Source organism: Periplaneta americana, chromosome 16, assembly GCF_040183065.1.
Source record: "Periplaneta americana isolate PAMFEO1 chromosome 16, P.americana_PAMFEO1_priV1, whole genome shotgun sequence".
In the NCBI taxonomy this organism is placed as follows: domain Eukaryota; kingdom Metazoa; phylum Arthropoda; class Insecta; order Blattodea; family Blattidae; genus Periplaneta; species Periplaneta americana.
Genome location: NC_091132.1, coordinates 113756835 through 113774608, shown reverse-complemented (window position 1 = coordinate 113774608; position 17774 = coordinate 113756835). Strand labels below are relative to the sequence as shown.

Genomic DNA, 17774 nt, shown 5'->3' with positions numbered 1-17774 from the left:
AAAGTAAATCTATAACATTTTGTAAAACCCGAGAGGAAACTAGTCATAATTACGAATTCAGTGGTGTTGTAATTCCGCAAGAACAATGTTGTAAATACCCAGGAGTGTATTTAAACTCCAAACTTTCTTGGGAAGAGCATGTTGATAATGTTACGGGTAAAGCATGGAGGGCACTTCACTTTATTATGAGAATCTTGAGAAAGGCTAGCCCCAAATCGAGGGAAATAGCATATCTAACGTTAGTGCGACCGTTAATGGAATACGGAACTATAGAATATATCAGATAAATTCCTTAGAAAGAATCCAGTATAGGGCAGCTAAATTTGTTAAAGGTAAAAGAGAAGATGGAAACGATACGATAAAAGAACTTAAATGGGAAACTTTGGAAAACAGACGTAGGAAAACTAGAATAACATCATTGTATAGAGCACATCTAGGTCAGAAAGCATGGGTAGACATAACGGCTCGGTTAGAAAAGCCAACGTACTATTAGGAACGATCATGATTTTAAAATGAAATGTAGGAAACAGAAAACGGATGTAGGTAAATTCTCATTTTTAAATAAAACTATAAATGATTGGAATGACCTACCTGCAGCGGTCTTTGAGGGCTGTCCTTCCTTAAGGAGATTCAAGAATAACTTAAAAAGTTGTGTATAAAGTGCAAATTAAAATTAAGGTGACATTTAACATTTAATTTTTTAAGGTGACATGTATTTATCTGGCCTGACGAGTTACTTCCTTGGTTTGAATTGTAAATTATTTAAAAATAGCGTGTAAGAGGGCCTTAGACTAGAAATGTTTAGTTTAAATGTAGTTCTGTTTATAAGTATGCATAAGGGTGTAATTATTTGACTTATTTGAACTGTTGTATCAGTGAAGCGAGGTGAGTCAGTGAAGTTATGGTTTTACAGTGCAGTGAACAGTTCCGATCAGTGATAATTTATAGCGTCAATGAAATGTGTCCTATAGTGTCAGTGAATTGTGTTACAGAGTGTCAGTGAAATTTGTGCTAAAGTGTCAGTGAAATGCGTCATAGTGCCACTACAGGGAGTGAGATGAGAGTAAAGTGAAAGACTATTGAAACTTATGTAGGGCCTATACATAATTATGTAGGTTGTATTGTAAATTTAGGTATTTTATTTATGTTTTATTATTTTTGTGTTAAATTGTATTGTGTATTCTTATTGTATTGTGTATAAAATTGTATATGTATTGTAAAATTGTATTGTGTACTGTAAATTTTATTGTGTATTGCTTATCATTTTATCGTGTATTGTTTATATTGTGTATACCACTGCCACTGGGTGCTTGCCCACTTGCAGTGTAAATAAATACATACATACATGTTAAAGACTGTACATACCAAGAAAGTTAAATCAATTTTTCTAAAATGACAAAAAATGGTGGGTGGAAGAAAAATTCTGACTTCATTTTTGGAATCAGCAGATGACAATACATAAGAAACAGCAGAAATTGTACATTTAACAAAATCATTGTTGACCAGTGTTATTGACTAAATCCCATCTCGCCATCGTCAATTTCATCTATGCTGTAAAACCTAACAGTTGATACAATAACTAAAAAAATACCCCAACAAAACCCCATTACACGTGAATATAGTAGGTCTACAAATTTGTGAAAATTGCCTTATTAAAAGCTGTTAAGAATATATTCATAAGGTTGTTTAGAAAAACGGTATTAACCAATTCATTTAGAGATCGCAAGTTGCTAAGCCTGCCAATTATTATAACAAATAGACCAGACATTTCATAGATTTTGTTGCGGTGCTAAAATAATAAAGCCTATGCTATATTCGTAAATGATCCGAATTTTTAGGTGCAGTAAATCTCCGTTTTAGTTTTGGTAATGTTTAGGATAAATAATTTAATTTTAGGTATTTTAAACGGTAAATTTCATGATATTTATTTTACAACATTTATCCATATACTATCCACCGACGTATTAAAAAAGAAAACCTTTAAGGGGAGGCAGAGGTGAATATTCCAAAATCCACAAAATTTATCCGATTTGTTTGAAATTGATCATGGATACTAAGATGTTATTAGCAGACTTCGAGACTCTGGACCCGATACAATAAGTTTACTGTGCATGCACTATAGGTTGTTGACTCGCTTGAGGTAGATAGAGATGTGTTGAGGTAACAACGTTGCTATTTAGAGTAGAGTACGGTAGTATGGGGAAAGACACATATGTTCATTTTGAAAGTAAATATACATTACACAATGATAATGTCAAAAGAATGCGAAAAACATTTATTCTCCTGTCTTTTATAAGCATTTGTGTTTAATTATACACAGTGTTAATGGTAGAAATAAGCATGTAGCAATTTTAATTGTTTCATTTATCCTATTGGTCGTCTTTAGGAAGTGCAGTTACAGTATCGAATTGCAATGTACCTACTACAAGATACATTCTCAGTGTCTCAAACGTAAATCTTTTTCGGTTATCTGCCAAAGTTTGTACTGTAGAAAGCTGCGCTCTACATCGCATAACTTTATAGGAGCAAAACGAAAAAAACCTAACATCATTGCAGTCTCTAAGAGACAGTCCTTTATTCTTGGGTGACTCTATGTGCACTAATTTGCTGTATATGTTACATAATGTTCCATAGCCGTTATTTTTACATAAAATTGATTTCCACTACTGTTTTACACGTTCAGTAACCGGAGTACTTAATGTCTCATTAATTCTCTGTGTAATTTCCTCAACTAATTTGAAGGCTTCCTGCATTTCTTACTATGACTTTTCTAACAGCGTAATAGTTTCAGACACAGTTTGAAAATAGGTTAGTATGAAAACAAATTATTCGTCAGAACCTTCAAATCCAGAGCGTTTTCCTTTGCGTATTTGTTGGCATCCATTCTACAGTACCCCCACCCACTGTACGCTTTACCATTATACTCAGTACGCCGTCATGCGGATTTCCCACTGAACTGCTCTATTGGGTCCGAAGTCTCGAAGCCTGGTTATTAGTAATGGACATAACAAGTTTCAACTTTCTAAGTACAATAGTTCTGTAAATATTAATAATTTTATAAAACTTTATATCGTTTGATATAAAATGCTCCATGCACCATATTGTAAGAAATGTTCAATATTTATTTTTATTTATATGTTCAGAGAAGGTGTAAATAATGATAAGTATTAGTTTATTATGGGAATAATATAGTAATATAGTTATCTTGGTTTAATTTCATACTTATGAAGGGCACAAAATCAAAAACTAACATCGGAATATGAAAATAAAGATAATAAAAATGGAAAAAACCAAATTTTCATTTTTTCTTCAGTTTTTGTTCAAAATTTCACCTCTGCCTCCCCTTAAAGCTACGGAGGAAAAATCAAAGCAACGAATTCGAAATTATGTTTACAAAGCAGTTTGAAAGTAATACGCGACCAAGGCGGGACCCGTCGTGGCAGAATGAAGAACTTCGTGCCCGCTGCGTATGTTTACTGCTGGAGTGTCGTCACATCCAATGCCTAGCGTTTCAATCTGGTCGCAATGCCGCGTGTAGGAAGACGTGTGTTTCATAGCCAAGCGCGGAGCATTATTTATAATAAAGTGAATATAGTTATTTATAATGCCATGAAGTTTTGTGATGAAGAAAAGACAACTGGTTTATTCCTACTTCTATTGCAGATAACAGAGCGTGCTGCAGCTATTGTGAATTTAAATATGGAAACAATTAGTATGATTAGAAAGGAAGGTAAAGAATATGAGGACAAGGGTGTAGAAATATTGACACTAAAGTTAGACGACCTCCTGGAAATGAGGTTGAATTAGACGACATGGATAAATGTATCGTAAGAAGAGAAGTTCATAAATATTATGGTCTCTACAAAGAGCTTTCAACATAGGAAAGTTGTATACATGTTGTAAGAGAGAGATAGGTTTTAAAGGGTGCAAGGAAACTACGAAATCTCATAACATCCATAGGTTTTGCAATCAAAACATGCAAAGGTAAAAGGAAATATCTAATAGAACGCTCTGATATACTGTAGTAGCCCGTTATTTACCTGGACGAAACATGGTTCCATACCCATTAAACTGTCCACAAATGTTGGCAAGACGTAAACGTGTCAGCAGTTTATACAAATAGCAGTGCAGGTCAACGACTTACAGTAGCCCATGCTGGTGGTAGTGATGGTTTTATACCGGGTGATTTCTTCATATGATGTCCGGAGTCCGGCCACTTTAAACTGCTAAGGTAAGAAATGCATATCAAATGCAATATTGTATAAAATAACAGTAGCTATTTTTAGTTTCCGTTACTTTCGATTCATGTTCCCTCCTTTACGAACACCGATGTTGTGATGTGTTTTCTGAATAGATTCCTATGTGTGTAAGCACATGATAAAATAAAACTAAACAATAAAGTTAACTATATATACGAACATATAACATATAAAGCGTGTTAATAATAATGAAACAAGAGCGCAGTTCAGCATGTGCTTCATTTTGCATCTGATGCGGACTTTACAGCACGGCCTGTGTTGTGAAGCGAATCGCAGCGCCACCAAACAAAACGGTTCCCGCCTTGGTCGCGTAGTTTTTTCCCTTTGTTATATTGTCTCATGCTTTGTGACTGGGTTGAGCAACGCTTTACCAAACCTATAGAAGTGTGTAGATGCTTAGGCCACAGTCGACTATATATACAGTCGCGAAGCTCAATATGTAGTAAAAATGCAAACATGGATAGTTGCCCACCACTAGGATCGCTACTATCGCCTCATCATCGCAGATCTCTCTCCTAGCAGACGACAAAATATGTTACACTTTCGTTGTCGTGTTCTTTTGGAAAAATTAACACCTTCCTTCCATTATTGAAATATTAAATGCATAAAGTTAATTTATTATTTTAATGAAGTATATTAAATTCCACCATAAACTCGAAGATACCTGCAAGAAATAGGTTAATATTATTTTTGTTTGTGCAAAACGAACTGAAATTTACTATAATCGCTTCAATCATTCAAGATTATAGCGATAATTAACTATGAAACCAATAAATATTAATTTGCATTTCCCTTTACAACAATAATAATGGAAATATGAATTAATGGAGTAACTTACGTGTACCGGTACTTGTAGTGTAGGCTTACGTAGTTAACAAAGTGGGATGAGGTTAAGCAATAATAATCACACCAGAATTGGAAATAAAACGTGATCAATCAATTTTATTGTAACAGACTTTTTCTACGTCTCTAGTAAAGTAACAAATAAAAATAACAACAAAATTAACAGCTATAATTAAAAACATATCCTTTGAAAAAAAAAGTAGGCCTAAGCAATAATAATCCCACCAGAATTGAAAATAAAACGTGATCAATAAATTTCATTAAAACAAACAATTTTTCTACGTCTCGAGTAAAATATTATTATTCCAATTATTGCATTTTAGTCATTAACATTTTCATTAAAACCAATAACGAACATTTCACAAGCATCAATGTGAAATACGCAACGAGCTAGCACTCGATGGAAATACGACACAATCTAAACTCGACCGTGGACAGTCTATTGTTTCTAGTTGCTAACCGCTTGGAGCGCTTTATCACGAGGTTTGCAAAAAATCATCTCAAGCTTCGCGACTGTATATAATAGACTGTGCTTAGGCCATGTGTTGATTTTTCAGTTTGTAAGAAATAATAGTAGTAATAATAATAATAATAATAATAATAATAATAATAATAATAATAATAATAATAATAATAATAATTGTATTGAATTATTTTTATTAAATTAATATAACGGGCAATGAAATCATCGTTAAACGCAGCACATTGAACAACATATACGCAAATTCTTCAAGTTTTGAGCGTAGCACGCATTCCGTATCGCGTTTGTTTGGGGGAGCCTTAATTTCAGTCTTTGTAGCTGAATTTCGGGATGTTTGTAGCCGACTCGCTCGTGTTCAGGTTGGCAACGCTGTTAAGTAGATAGTCATTGCTGCTAGTGCCGTCCAACGAGTTAGAAAGAGAAGACTATAGAGTGGCCATGTTGTCCTGTACAGCGCTCTTTGCGGTGCCACCGCGAAACACGGCAGATCTGAGCTAAGCGCCCACCTTTGTAAAAATTCGTCTGCTTACAATGTTGTATAACGGAGGTAGGAAGTACAAAAAAACGAAGAAAAAACATGCCTGTTGTGTGTGCTGCATATAACTGCAATGTCAAAAGGAAAAAGACAACTGATATATCATATTTCATGTAAATTTTATGAAGTTAAGTCCATAGTTTTGTTAATTAGCAGCATTTTTTTTTCATGCATAAATGTGTAACAACGCCCGGCATAAACAAAATAAATGGTTCACTGGTAATGTACTTAAATTAAATACGGATAAAACCAATACAATTCCGTTTCAGACCCAGTGAAAAACAAATAGCAATACAATATTAAAACTGTATTTCGACACCGGCATCCTTTATTTCTGCTCCTTCTGTCCTTACTGCTTATTCAAAACGACGATGAACTATAGCTTATAAGAAGTAGGCCTATTTCGAAGACAAACGATTAATCAAATAAATGGTTCACTAGTAATAAAGTTAAACTAAATACGAATAAAACCGCTACAATTTCATTTCAAACCTAGTAATAGCAATCAAATATTAAAATTGTATTTCGACACTCGCATCCAAAATAACGCAAAACTCTGGGGTAGGTCGTATTGTTGTTAGTATTTTGACTGGAAGGACATGAAAGAACATAATTGAACACCCACGTGCAATAATGGGGTAAGTATGAATATATTTCGTAACTACTTACCCCATTATTGTACGTGGGTGCTCAATTATACACTAATAATTATCTGTGGTGCCACAGCCCTTGAAAGGCTCAGACACACCAGCCGGCTGTTGGCCTCACGTTCACATTTCGATAATAATTATACTTTACTGTAACAAAAAAACTGAACGCGTGTTTTGTCATGTTTCACCCACGTTACAAGCTTGGAGGTAAAGGTTGTTTACTACAGATAGGGCCTACTTTCATTCTATATCTTATGGTATAGTAAATAGTTTTGCAACGTGTAGAGACTGGGAAAACAATTTAATAAAATCATCCGAATCATACTCGTTCATTTAATAGGCAATCTTGCAGGTCGCATTTAAAAGAACCTAGGAATATTAACATTTTCTTCAGTATATTTGCTAGGACTTCTTGTCATACTACATGATAATTTTGCTTAGGTTATTCTTTTAAGCATTCCTTCTAGGAATAGCTCAAGTGTTTTAAATTTAGCGTACATAAGTTTAGATTAAGTTCCTAGCATGTATTTGACGAAATACTAGGTTTTTCCACTTCAGTTTAACTGATTTATGCAAACGAAATTAAGACAGCTGACGATTCTAATGTCAGTTATCACCACGCCCACTTTGTTTTGGGCGCATAAGTTCATTACCGACGGTCGTTCAATTTTCTTCAAACATGGCGGCGCAATGACCACTCTATATCTTTCTCTTTCTAACTCGTTGGTGCCGTCGCCTAGAGAAGACTACCTACGTGTCTTTCCTGCCTGTGTTGGCTGTTCGTAAGATGGTGCTTTAATTCGAAAGCTTAACATTACAATTTTCCTAGATATATCAAAATTAGCGTATTGAATATTTCGAATGTACACAAGACTAAGCATCATTTCAAATATTTTTGTTTCAGAATGTTTCGTTAGAAAAAAAAACAAAGCAACAAGTTTCATTAGGTAAAACGTTGGAGATATTTTTCGTTAGATATGTTTTATATCTCGTTCTTTTGTAGACTTAATTCGTCTTCCAGATTACATTAGCGACTCTTAAAGCATTCATCTCCAATACAGAGACTTGACTCACGTAACAGACCTTTACTCCATTTGACAATGGACTAGTGACTCCAGTATAGAGGTGACTTGAAACTTGATGGAACAGAAGTTGAAACTTCTACTTCAGAAACTATCTTTGCATTTTAAGTAGTAAATGTATTGCGACTATGTGAGCAGCTATTTTAATGCAGAGTGTACTGTGTGCGATCAATCTTTACTAGAGTAATAATACCTAGTCTCATTAACTACGTAATGCGGCATTTAATTAGTGCAATGTAAAACGTTGGAATATCTGCCTGCACCACTTCACAGAACTCGATTCGAATCGAATTAGTGTTAACTCATGAGCTGATTCTCGGGGTTTCAAGGAATAAATTTTAGCGTTAAAATTATTCTCATACTGTTCAAAAATTGCAAAGGATTGTGCAATAATACCTGGTTCTTAATGCTTGTAGTTCAGTACAACCGTTCGCGGTATATAGAAATGTGGATCTGCTAACTTTCGAAAGAAATGTGAAGCTGTGGTTTTCTTCACGTATTAGGCTATCTAGTTTTCTGAATTTTCGAAAAGTCTACGAAAATTGCGTTATTGTTTATGATCGATTTATAAATACAGTATGATGGGAAGCATAATGGCTACTTGAATAAATGGTAATATGCTAGCATAAACGCATACTTTTGAAAATTAGATTGTATGTTGTAAATCCTGTTTTTATTTTCTGATTTTTTTCCTCCCCAGATTTCCATGCTAGGTTTCGTGTAATTTCCGGATAGTTATCTACTTGGCAGACAATGGCATTAATATTAAAATTGATAGCTAGAAACTTTCTGTAAATTTCTTCTCTCGAATTAAATTTTTTGGGGTAAGTCCTGGAAAACGTGAAACGCACCATTTCCCGAAACGCGCTGTTAACTGAAAGTAAAATCAATGTCTGTTCTGGAACGGTTATGCTGAATTTGGGATAAAGCAAATACATAGAATAACGTGGCAAAGTTGTCATACTTCGAATCTAGAACAGTCTATGCAGTAAGGATTTCCCCACCTGCTAAAACGGCTCTTCAGGCGAGACTTCAACTCCTATGGAGTCATTTTACGGTGCTTCACTTTGAAATTTAATAAACCTGTATAATTTCTGAAAATTTAGATCAATATTGTAAGGTATTACTGACTTTTGTTAACATTTGTTTGCAACTCTCAAGTGAATTTATGGTGTCCCTAACATACTAACTTTGCTCACACGCGTCTTGGGTCTTTTTGCATGGCCGGCAATAATTTCTGGTAACATTACTAACATATTATTAGTAAATTACTAACGTATGCCGTACAATTCAATTGGGCGAATGTAAACTTGTCATTCACAAGAATTTGTTAGCGCAAGTTATCAAAGAGAACTTAAAATGTAATAAATGCTATTACTATTTATTTTACAAGTGACAACATTTGAAAGTTGTGTGGCGAAATTTATCATATTTTAAAACCTGAGGGTATTGAACATATTACATCGGAATCTTTCACTGGAAATTTAGAAAAGTATTTGATGTAATTTATCAATTTAATACATGTGAAACTTAAAGAGGCTTCGTTCTTGTTCTGTTAACAAATGCTATTTTTATTAAGGTTTGATCCCCTGTAAATCTTCCTCAAATACAATTGTAAAAATCCAGCTGTTCCATTAAAACGTTCTTGTGAACGAACGTCTTTAAATGTAATTCAAAAACTGCCGTGGTCTTTAGGTATGGAAGTCAATCTTGTGCAGATTTTATTGTAATGACAATATGAAGTAGAATAGTTTTGATGTAGGAAAGAAGTCTGCCATTTGGTCTTTCCAAGATTACTGTTAAGATTCTATTGGCACATTCGCGGAAAAAAGCTTTGCTATTCAAGATGACTGTAGCTAGAATTGTAAAAACTTCCGCAGCAACATTCTCTGCTTTGTTTTCTGTATCGGAATTTATTTCGTGTCCATAAACTCAACTTTACAGTATTTCGCGACATTCTTAATTTATTGTAGGCCGTAATATTGACTGAAATACAAATGGTTAGTAAAATTAAAAAAAAAGTAATGTATAGAACTTGGTAATGGCGTCGTGGAAATGTATTTCACTTTTTCCGCTTTGTGATTGCAATAGAATTGATAACGTTGTGTAAACTACAGCTTCATGTTTATGCCGCTGTCTATTCACTGTTACTTAGTACAGGTTTGATTGAGGAATAATTCAGGATTACTAGAAAATGGTTCGGAATTTTGTCAGTCCCCGAACAGCTTTATGAAAAATGAATTTTCGTAGTAAACAGGATGAATTTTTTGCATGAACGAATACAATTAGGTCGAATTATATAGGCCTACAGAAGCTCGTGTCGGGAATGAATGACATATTGATAATTTTCTTCAATCACGGTTTCAGGTTTAAAGTAAGGTTGTCTCGAGTGATTATAAGACTACACATTTACATTGTCTACAATGGAGACTTTACCACGGAATTTACCATGGTTCGGTACAAGTAATCAGGTCTCCGAAGCTCTGAAATTTTACATTAATTAGAAGCCGGAGTTGTATCATTTTGTATTATTGGTTGTCTTGTATAAAACTAAGATTTTATTACAGAAAACTCAGATTTTAACAGTCTACTGTAACTCATTTTTGTAATGTAATTTCAAGCAAGACTTCGGTATGCTGATGAAGTGATGCAGTAGTAAAATTTACTGTCAAGTTTCATGAGCTTCCATTTCAGTCTGCACTTAAATCAGAGTACTTGTGCAAATCCTGACTGCAATATTTTCGACAAGACGTGTCTGCCTGCTAACGACCAGGCCACTTCACTACTTCCAGACGAACACTAGAAAGTGAAATTGGTACTCGACATGTTGACTTGTAACAACGCTTATTTTCATGGAGGACTTCGTACGGTATATCACGCAAGACTGGAGAAATGCTCGATTTTAAGTTAATGCTACAAATAACGTTCCATTACTGGATAATTTAAAATATTAAATTTTACTTAATACGAAAATTCCGATAATGTATCTTGTATGGTACATACACAAAATACTGCAAGAATGGCTAAATTCGTCTCTGTAAAAAAATCTCGAATCATTGTTCTAATATTCAAGAGAAATCTCTAATTTTAACATTTGAATTAGAATAATTGGAATCTTTACACTTGCAAAGAAATTGTACGTGTTCGGTATATGCAGGGATCTAAATGTTTCTTTCCGTTGCTGTAGTACGCGATCATATTAGACAGATTCTAGAAGTCTGTTGCCATACCAAATAGATCCTCGTAATGCAGGTATTGCACTAAGAACAATGGAACTTAATATTCTCATGAATCTTTTCGTAAGAATTGAGCTGATAAAAATTTACTTGACTACGGACTACCCGATGCCTCTGATAGCTGACATGGATTCACCACATCTCAACTGTTAACGGTGAGCAGCGTCATTTAAAATTTTTGCAATTTTAATTTCTTCGATATAAATTCTACAGCAAAGAAATGTGATGAAACTACCCGTTGTCTGAATGTGGCTTTTAATTTCTGTCCGCAGCCGCCGCCACTACCAGCCGCCGCCGCCATTTCCGCCGCTGGCGTCGCCGCCACCACCGCCACCGTCGCCGCCGACACCACCGCCGATGTCCCGCTGCCGTCGCCGCCGCCACTACCACCGCCACTATCCATGTAGATAGTCATTGCTGCTAGTGCCGTCGCCTAGAGAAGACTACCTACGTGCCTTGCCTGCCTGTGTCGGCTGTTCTCTGATAATAACACTGATATGCTGCCTAGCAGTTCTCGGAACTTGAGGCGATACTATTACAAAAATGGATCAGGGATACACCACAAAGCCCATAGAAACACAAATCAGCCAAGAATTCTTAAATAGATAACGTACTTCTGAGTGATATAATTGTTTTAGTTTTTGTCCACACCTGTGGAGTAACGGTTAGCGCGTCTGGCTGCTAAACCAGGTGGCCCGGGTTCGATTCCCGGTCGGGGCAAGTTATCTGGTTGAGTTTTTTTCCGGGGTTTTTCCCTCAACCCACATGAGAAATGCTAGGTAACTTTCGGCGCTGGACCCCGGACTCATTTCACCGGCATTATCACCGTCATCTCATTCAGACACTAAATAACCAAAGATGTTGATAAAGCGTCGTAAAATAACCTACTAAATAATAAAATTGTTTTAGTTTTAAAATATTTAAAAGTTCTTGTAAAAAATTATTTAAGTACAAAATCTCCAAGATTTATGTATTTATAATACATTTCCTGAAAATATGTATTTACATATTTTTTTTTGTGAAAATATGTGTTTTTATGTGAAATAAAATTCGGGTTTTAAACTTGAAACTTCATGTTCGGAGTGTTTAACTTTGTTAATTGTGTTTTATCACACTCAAAAAGAATATCTTAATTACATAAGAATCCGCTCCTTAGTTAATAATATTCAGTAGCAGTAAATACAATTAATGTAATGTTCTGAAATATTTGGAATGTTCTGCTTTACGCAGTATATTCAGGTCGTCTTGCTGGAGTGTGATGTTCCGTATGTTTTCTCCTTTACGAAGTATATTCAGGTCGTCTTGCTGGGGAGTAACGCTCCTTACGTTACCACCACCTCGTGGAGGCTGTATTCGTTGCACCAGAAGAGTCCTCAGAAAGGCTAAGACTAGTAGAAGTACCCGGTAGCAAAGTTCGAAGATGCTAATGACACTCCCGCCCATGCAGAGACCAAATATTCCACCGAATGTGGCTGAAATATAGTAGAATACAATGTTATAAAATACAACTTGCATACTGGTACATGATCAATAGATCCTGAGTTTATATTCGATATATAGGCCTACATGTTGCATGTTACATTCTAAAACTTAATATGAAAAGTAATATTCTTCGAAAAAGTGCACCTTAGTCGGTGATTTTGTTCACATTTGATTGTCTGTACGCGTATAATGCAGAACTCAAACATATTTTGCATACACAATTTGCAGTTTATACAAATAACTAGTGGCTTGTGCAGCAAATGGTGCAAACTACAAGGGTTTGATAAAAAGATATGGCAACACTGCTGTGACATGACGATGGTGCGTTCGAGAGCTGCCAGCTGTATGGACATGAACAAGGACTGATAGATGAGTTAGTGCAGCCAGCGGCGACAGTACTCTGTCAATCTACTGCAGTATGTAGAACGTTGACTTTCATAGGGATAGTGCGAGCGCCCTAAGACCATGTTTACAAAACTAGAGCAACGTTCCTGGATCAAAATTGAAATGGCACGAGGTCGTAGTGCACAAGAATGTTTTTAGGGACTGCGTGAAGCATGTGGCGATGCAGCGTTGCCATATCGCACAGTGGCACGATGGGTTAAAGCGTTCCAGGAAGGCCTTGTTGGACCGATACGAATCGTCGCTATGGACGAAACCTGGACTCGCTCGTATGAACCAAACTTGAGACGCCAATCAAATGAATGGAAGCATCCTGGTTCTCCTCGTCCAAAGAAAGTGCACCCTACACAAAGTGCTGTGAAGTTGATGTTCATTGTGGCGTATGACATTGATGGGCTAATACTACACCACGCTGTATCTCCAAGGCAGACGGTAACGGGGACTACTACTGCAGGTTCCTGCAGTACCACCTTCGTCCAGCGCTCAGGAGAAAACGACGACACTTGGTGGTACAGAACCCCATCATTCTTCATGACAATGCAAGGAGTCACACCGCTGCTGCTGTCAAGAACCTCTTGCGCCGCTGGCAATGGGAGATTCTGGAACATCCACCGTACTCACCCGATATGATCCATGCGATTACGATCTCTTCACCAAAGTGAAAGAACCACTGCGAGGGACCCGGTACAATACCAAAGATGAACTTATCTGTGCTATAGGGCGGTCAATACGGAAGATCAACAAAGATGGACGCGCTGATGGTGTACGCCGCCTTCCAAACATTTGGAAAAAGGTGATAAATAAAGGGGTAGACTATATTGAAAGTACGTAAATGTTGTACCCTCGTTAATAAAGCCATGTCAGAAATATCGAACTGTTGCCATTACTTTTTATCCAACCTTTGTAAGTTCATTAGAAGTTCAAATTAAAATTTTTATAATTTATTTCCAATGAAGAATACCAGACATTAAGTTATTTCCTTCCATAATAGTGAAATATACTCCTCTGAATGCTTTTTATGCCAAATACTTTTCCTTGAACGTACCCATCTTCAGTTCTTGAGTTTCAATGTGAAAACGCAAGTAACAATGTTAGGACGATCAGAGAATTTTTCATGTGGGAGTAATGCAGCAGCTATTTCAGGTCTGCATATGTGGAGGTGTTCTGTAATTTTATTATTGCTAACACATCGCAAATCCTAACCACACCTACAGAGACATCAACACAGACATGGAAATACTACACATACAACCAAAAAGCCAGAAACTAAACACACTAGAACAATATGAAATATAAAGACACGTAAAAACACACCCCAATGAAATTCTCAACACACAACTCAATTTCAGAACACACCCTCACAGGAAACAAAACAAGAGGCGCCAAGACCATCAACGACCAGTTCTGAGGATGACCCATAAAAGGTCGAAACATGTAAATCAGGTACGATAGAATTTAACACAAGAAAGTCATATAATATATATTCCGAAGTGATACAGTGTTTTAAAAGTTGTGTAATTAACAGTGGCGGCTCGTCCATTAGAGTTGGGGTGCTGCAGCACTCCCTGCTTTGACAGGAAAATAATAATAATAATAATAATAATAATAATAATAATAATAATAATAATAATAATAATTGTTTTAATTTGTATAAGAATTGTTACAGCTTTTATTAGTAAATTGCTTTATATTTCATCTGGCTGGGAATATATACTATTATCTACATAATCTTTTTGCGCGTCGACTGTATTGGAATTGACACTACATTCAAAGTCGTCCTGGGATCTGCAGGGTGGGCAGCTCATAGAGAGTGTGTCTTGCATGGTCAGGGGGTAGAAAGGTGAAGGGAAGCAGAGGGAAACTGCCGCTGTTTAAAACCCATATTTCGCTGCAGTGGCTTGCAGAGACAGGCCACAAGGGAAGATCTTTCCTCCACTCCCACATTGCTATTGTAATACTACGTCAAATGGATTCTCTATTCCCTTGAAACTTAATGACAACATTTTTATTTTCTCTTCACATACTTATTTTTGTAGACTCTTATCGAGTTAATATAACGAAATTAATATTATTTTTTGCCTTATTATTACGTATATATCCAGCCTCCAGCAGAACCTTAGGATTTGCCTTAACTCAAAATGATTGCACGAGTAGAATCGTTTTGATATAGCACGTAAAATACGAAAGAGACTTCTTTTCCAGTTTTAGAACATTGTTGACCATCAGTATATCTGAGTGTTGCTTTGGTGTGACGTCTTAGTACCGTAACTTAACCAGTGCAAATGTGCAAGCATGAGTGAGTGTGAATTACAGAATATTAATTTTATTTTTCTCAACTTTCCTTCGCTGAGAAGATTGATGTAATGAAGTGAAATTACAGGGTCGTCCTTTACCCGACTTAAATCTTACTCAAGCTCCATGCAGCCGAAATAGTGCATATATGTAAGGAAGTATAACAATGAAATTTACGCTAAGCATTTGTGGTTACGTGGATGTGAACAAAAAAAGTTCTGTATTTTGTTTTCCTTGCCTCCTCTTCGCTGGTGATACTGCATAGACTAGGAGTGGTGTGACAGATGTAGGACATTTGCCCCTAAAAATTAAAAAGCACGAATCTTCGCAATCTACCTGAAAAATGTTGTTTCATTGGCTATGTTAGGAAAAACTAATATTGCTGCGCAACTAAGTGAAATGAACAGAACAAACATTCTCAAACATAATCAAGAAATGAGAAAAAAAAAATCCTGAAATTATTAAAAAAAAATGATTGTATCAAATTTTGTGGCCAATATGAATTTCCCCTCAGGGGACATGATGAAAAAAAGATTCGAAGAACTCTGGTGTATTTCGTGAGTAATCTAAATGAGTCTCTCGAAAATCATTTGGAATATGCCGCTGTTTAAAGGTAATTCTAAAATAATTCAGGAAGAACTGGTAGATTGCATGTTGAATGTCTGCCGATTTGAAATTCAGACTGAAATCGATGGTACTAGTTTTTTTTTTTTTAACGATTATGGGAAATGATGCCACAGACATCTCCCAACTAAGTGAGGAAATTTTGATTTTTCGATATGTAGTGCACTTATTTTTGTCCTATAATTATTAGTAATGGTATCAAGAAGTGAAATTTGTATGTACCAAAATCTACTGCAGCTCCCCGAATCCACAAGTTCACGAGCCGCCACTGGTAATCAAGGTGTACAAAATAAATGTAGGCTATATTGTTAAAGTGTTTTTGTTTCAATTTGTGAATCGTCTCGCGACCCCCATTCACTCTTTACACGTCCCCTAGGGGGTTTCTATTTACATTTCGGGAAGCACTGACTTATAGTACTGGAATAGCAATACACAAGATCTTATACTGCTGTCATGACCTCCTTTGAACACTCACCGAACACAGCGTCCCATGTCATGTACGCGTCCCGTGCGTACTTCATGCACGTAATATCTCTGAAGAACACGTGCAGGATGCTGATGTTGGTGTGATTGGGGTTATTCCTGTGGAAGAAGTAGTAATTAAAGCGTATATTTTAAAAGACTCAACATTTAAATCTTCATAATGTTAGAACCATTTTAAAATTGAGAAAAAAAAATAGGCTATAATTATCCGTTGAATTATAAAAAGATATTATAAATATAATGTATATATTAAATTTTATAGATAATATATAATTATACATTATATAAACAATAATTGGACATAAAGGCTGTAAGTGCCAATATCTTTAAAAATTAGCTTTCCAAAATAGAGTTTATGTCTCTGGCTTAATCCAGTAAGAAAAGATAAGTTCCATTGTAATTTTATTTTTGCTCGAACACACTATAATACGCTCATTACATGTAACGTAACTGTACCTTAATGACATACATTAAAGTACCGCTATTCATTTTATTATTCCAAGTATCGATTTCCAACTAAGCATATGCGATATTGATTAATATCGTACGCCCAACAACCCTCAAGTCTTGAAAGGAGCAATTCAAAATGGTAGGCACGAACTGCACAATGAACAACATGCATTTAAAATAAAATAAATCCTGTTCATGTTAATTTTAATATTATAATAATTTCAGTTCATTTCCTGTGTTTTAATGTGTATTGCTTTGAGGTTAAAATCGTCAAATAAAATTCCTGCAAAAAAAAAAAAAAAAAAAACACAGTAAATATTGCGTACACGCAAAAGTGCTCCGCACCTGCCATCTGTTGCACTACTCGGGAACATGCTGAATAGACACTCATGTATTTGTCTTCGTGTGCAATTGTATTGACAGCTGGACAGAAACAATATTTATACATTATTCTTTGAAATTAAACTAAATATGTGAAGGCAGAAAACGTATTTGTTTTGATACATTATCAATAAATTTCTGAATGTGAAAAAAGGGTCCGTGCCTGCCATCTGTAGCAATAGTCGAGAACACGCATTCATGTTTACTATTTCATTGTCAGCAAAGTAACTAGGTAAGATATTTATAAAAACTTAAAACTTAGACATTAAATTATGGTCGAACAAAAACAGTCGTATGCATCTTGCCTGTAATGGTAATTAAGAGGCTCGCTTCATAAACACACTCGAGTCTTAATTGCTACCATTATAGGATTGTTCTATGATTAGGGACCGGATTTTTATGTAATTACATATTATATTCCTTTCAACCTATCCGTATATAAATAACAAATCTTTGCGAATCTTGTAATTACCATTAATATATTAAAATTTGATACTACATATTTTTACATATTTACCCCACATTACATATTATGGCTTGGTATTACATAAATCTACATATTTAGGGGTTTTAT

At 35.5% G+C, this 17774-nt stretch overlaps 3 protein-coding genes across 3 annotated transcripts in view; 1 reads left to right on the top strand and 2 right to left on the bottom strand.

Annotated features, from left to right (window-relative positions):
- Positions 1–10675, bottom strand: part of Pbp45 (proximal sequence element A Pbp45) — a 50887-nt gene extending 40212 nt beyond the window's left edge. Inside the window, exon 1 of the mRNA XM_069812818.1 lies at positions 7852–10675. The gene's annotated coding sequence lies outside the window, so the exon portion shown is untranslated. The remainder of the gene's footprint in view (positions 1–7851) is intronic.
- The window catches only part of LOC138691101 (glutamate receptor ionotropic, delta-2-like), an 88947-nt gene extending 76959 nt beyond the window's left edge, over positions 1–11988 (top strand). The window contains exon 6 of the mRNA XM_069812814.1: positions 11359–11988. Coding sequence (XP_069668915.1) covers positions 11359–11493 — 135 coding nt within the window. The 3' untranslated portion in view covers positions 11494–11988. The remainder of the gene's footprint in view (positions 1–11358) is intronic.
- A 277-nt stretch (positions 11989–12265) lies between these two features.
- LOC138691401 (pickpocket protein 11-like) overlaps positions 12266–17774 on the bottom strand; it is a 39160-nt gene continuing 33651 nt past the window's right edge. The window contains exons 5-6 of the mRNA XM_069813315.1: positions 16362–16468; positions 12266–12558 (exon numbers count right to left, since the gene is read on the bottom strand). Coding sequence (XP_069669416.1) covers positions 12272–12558; positions 16362–16468 — 394 coding nt within the window. The 3' untranslated portion in view covers positions 12266–12271. The remainder of the gene's footprint in view (positions 12559–16361; positions 16469–17774) is intronic.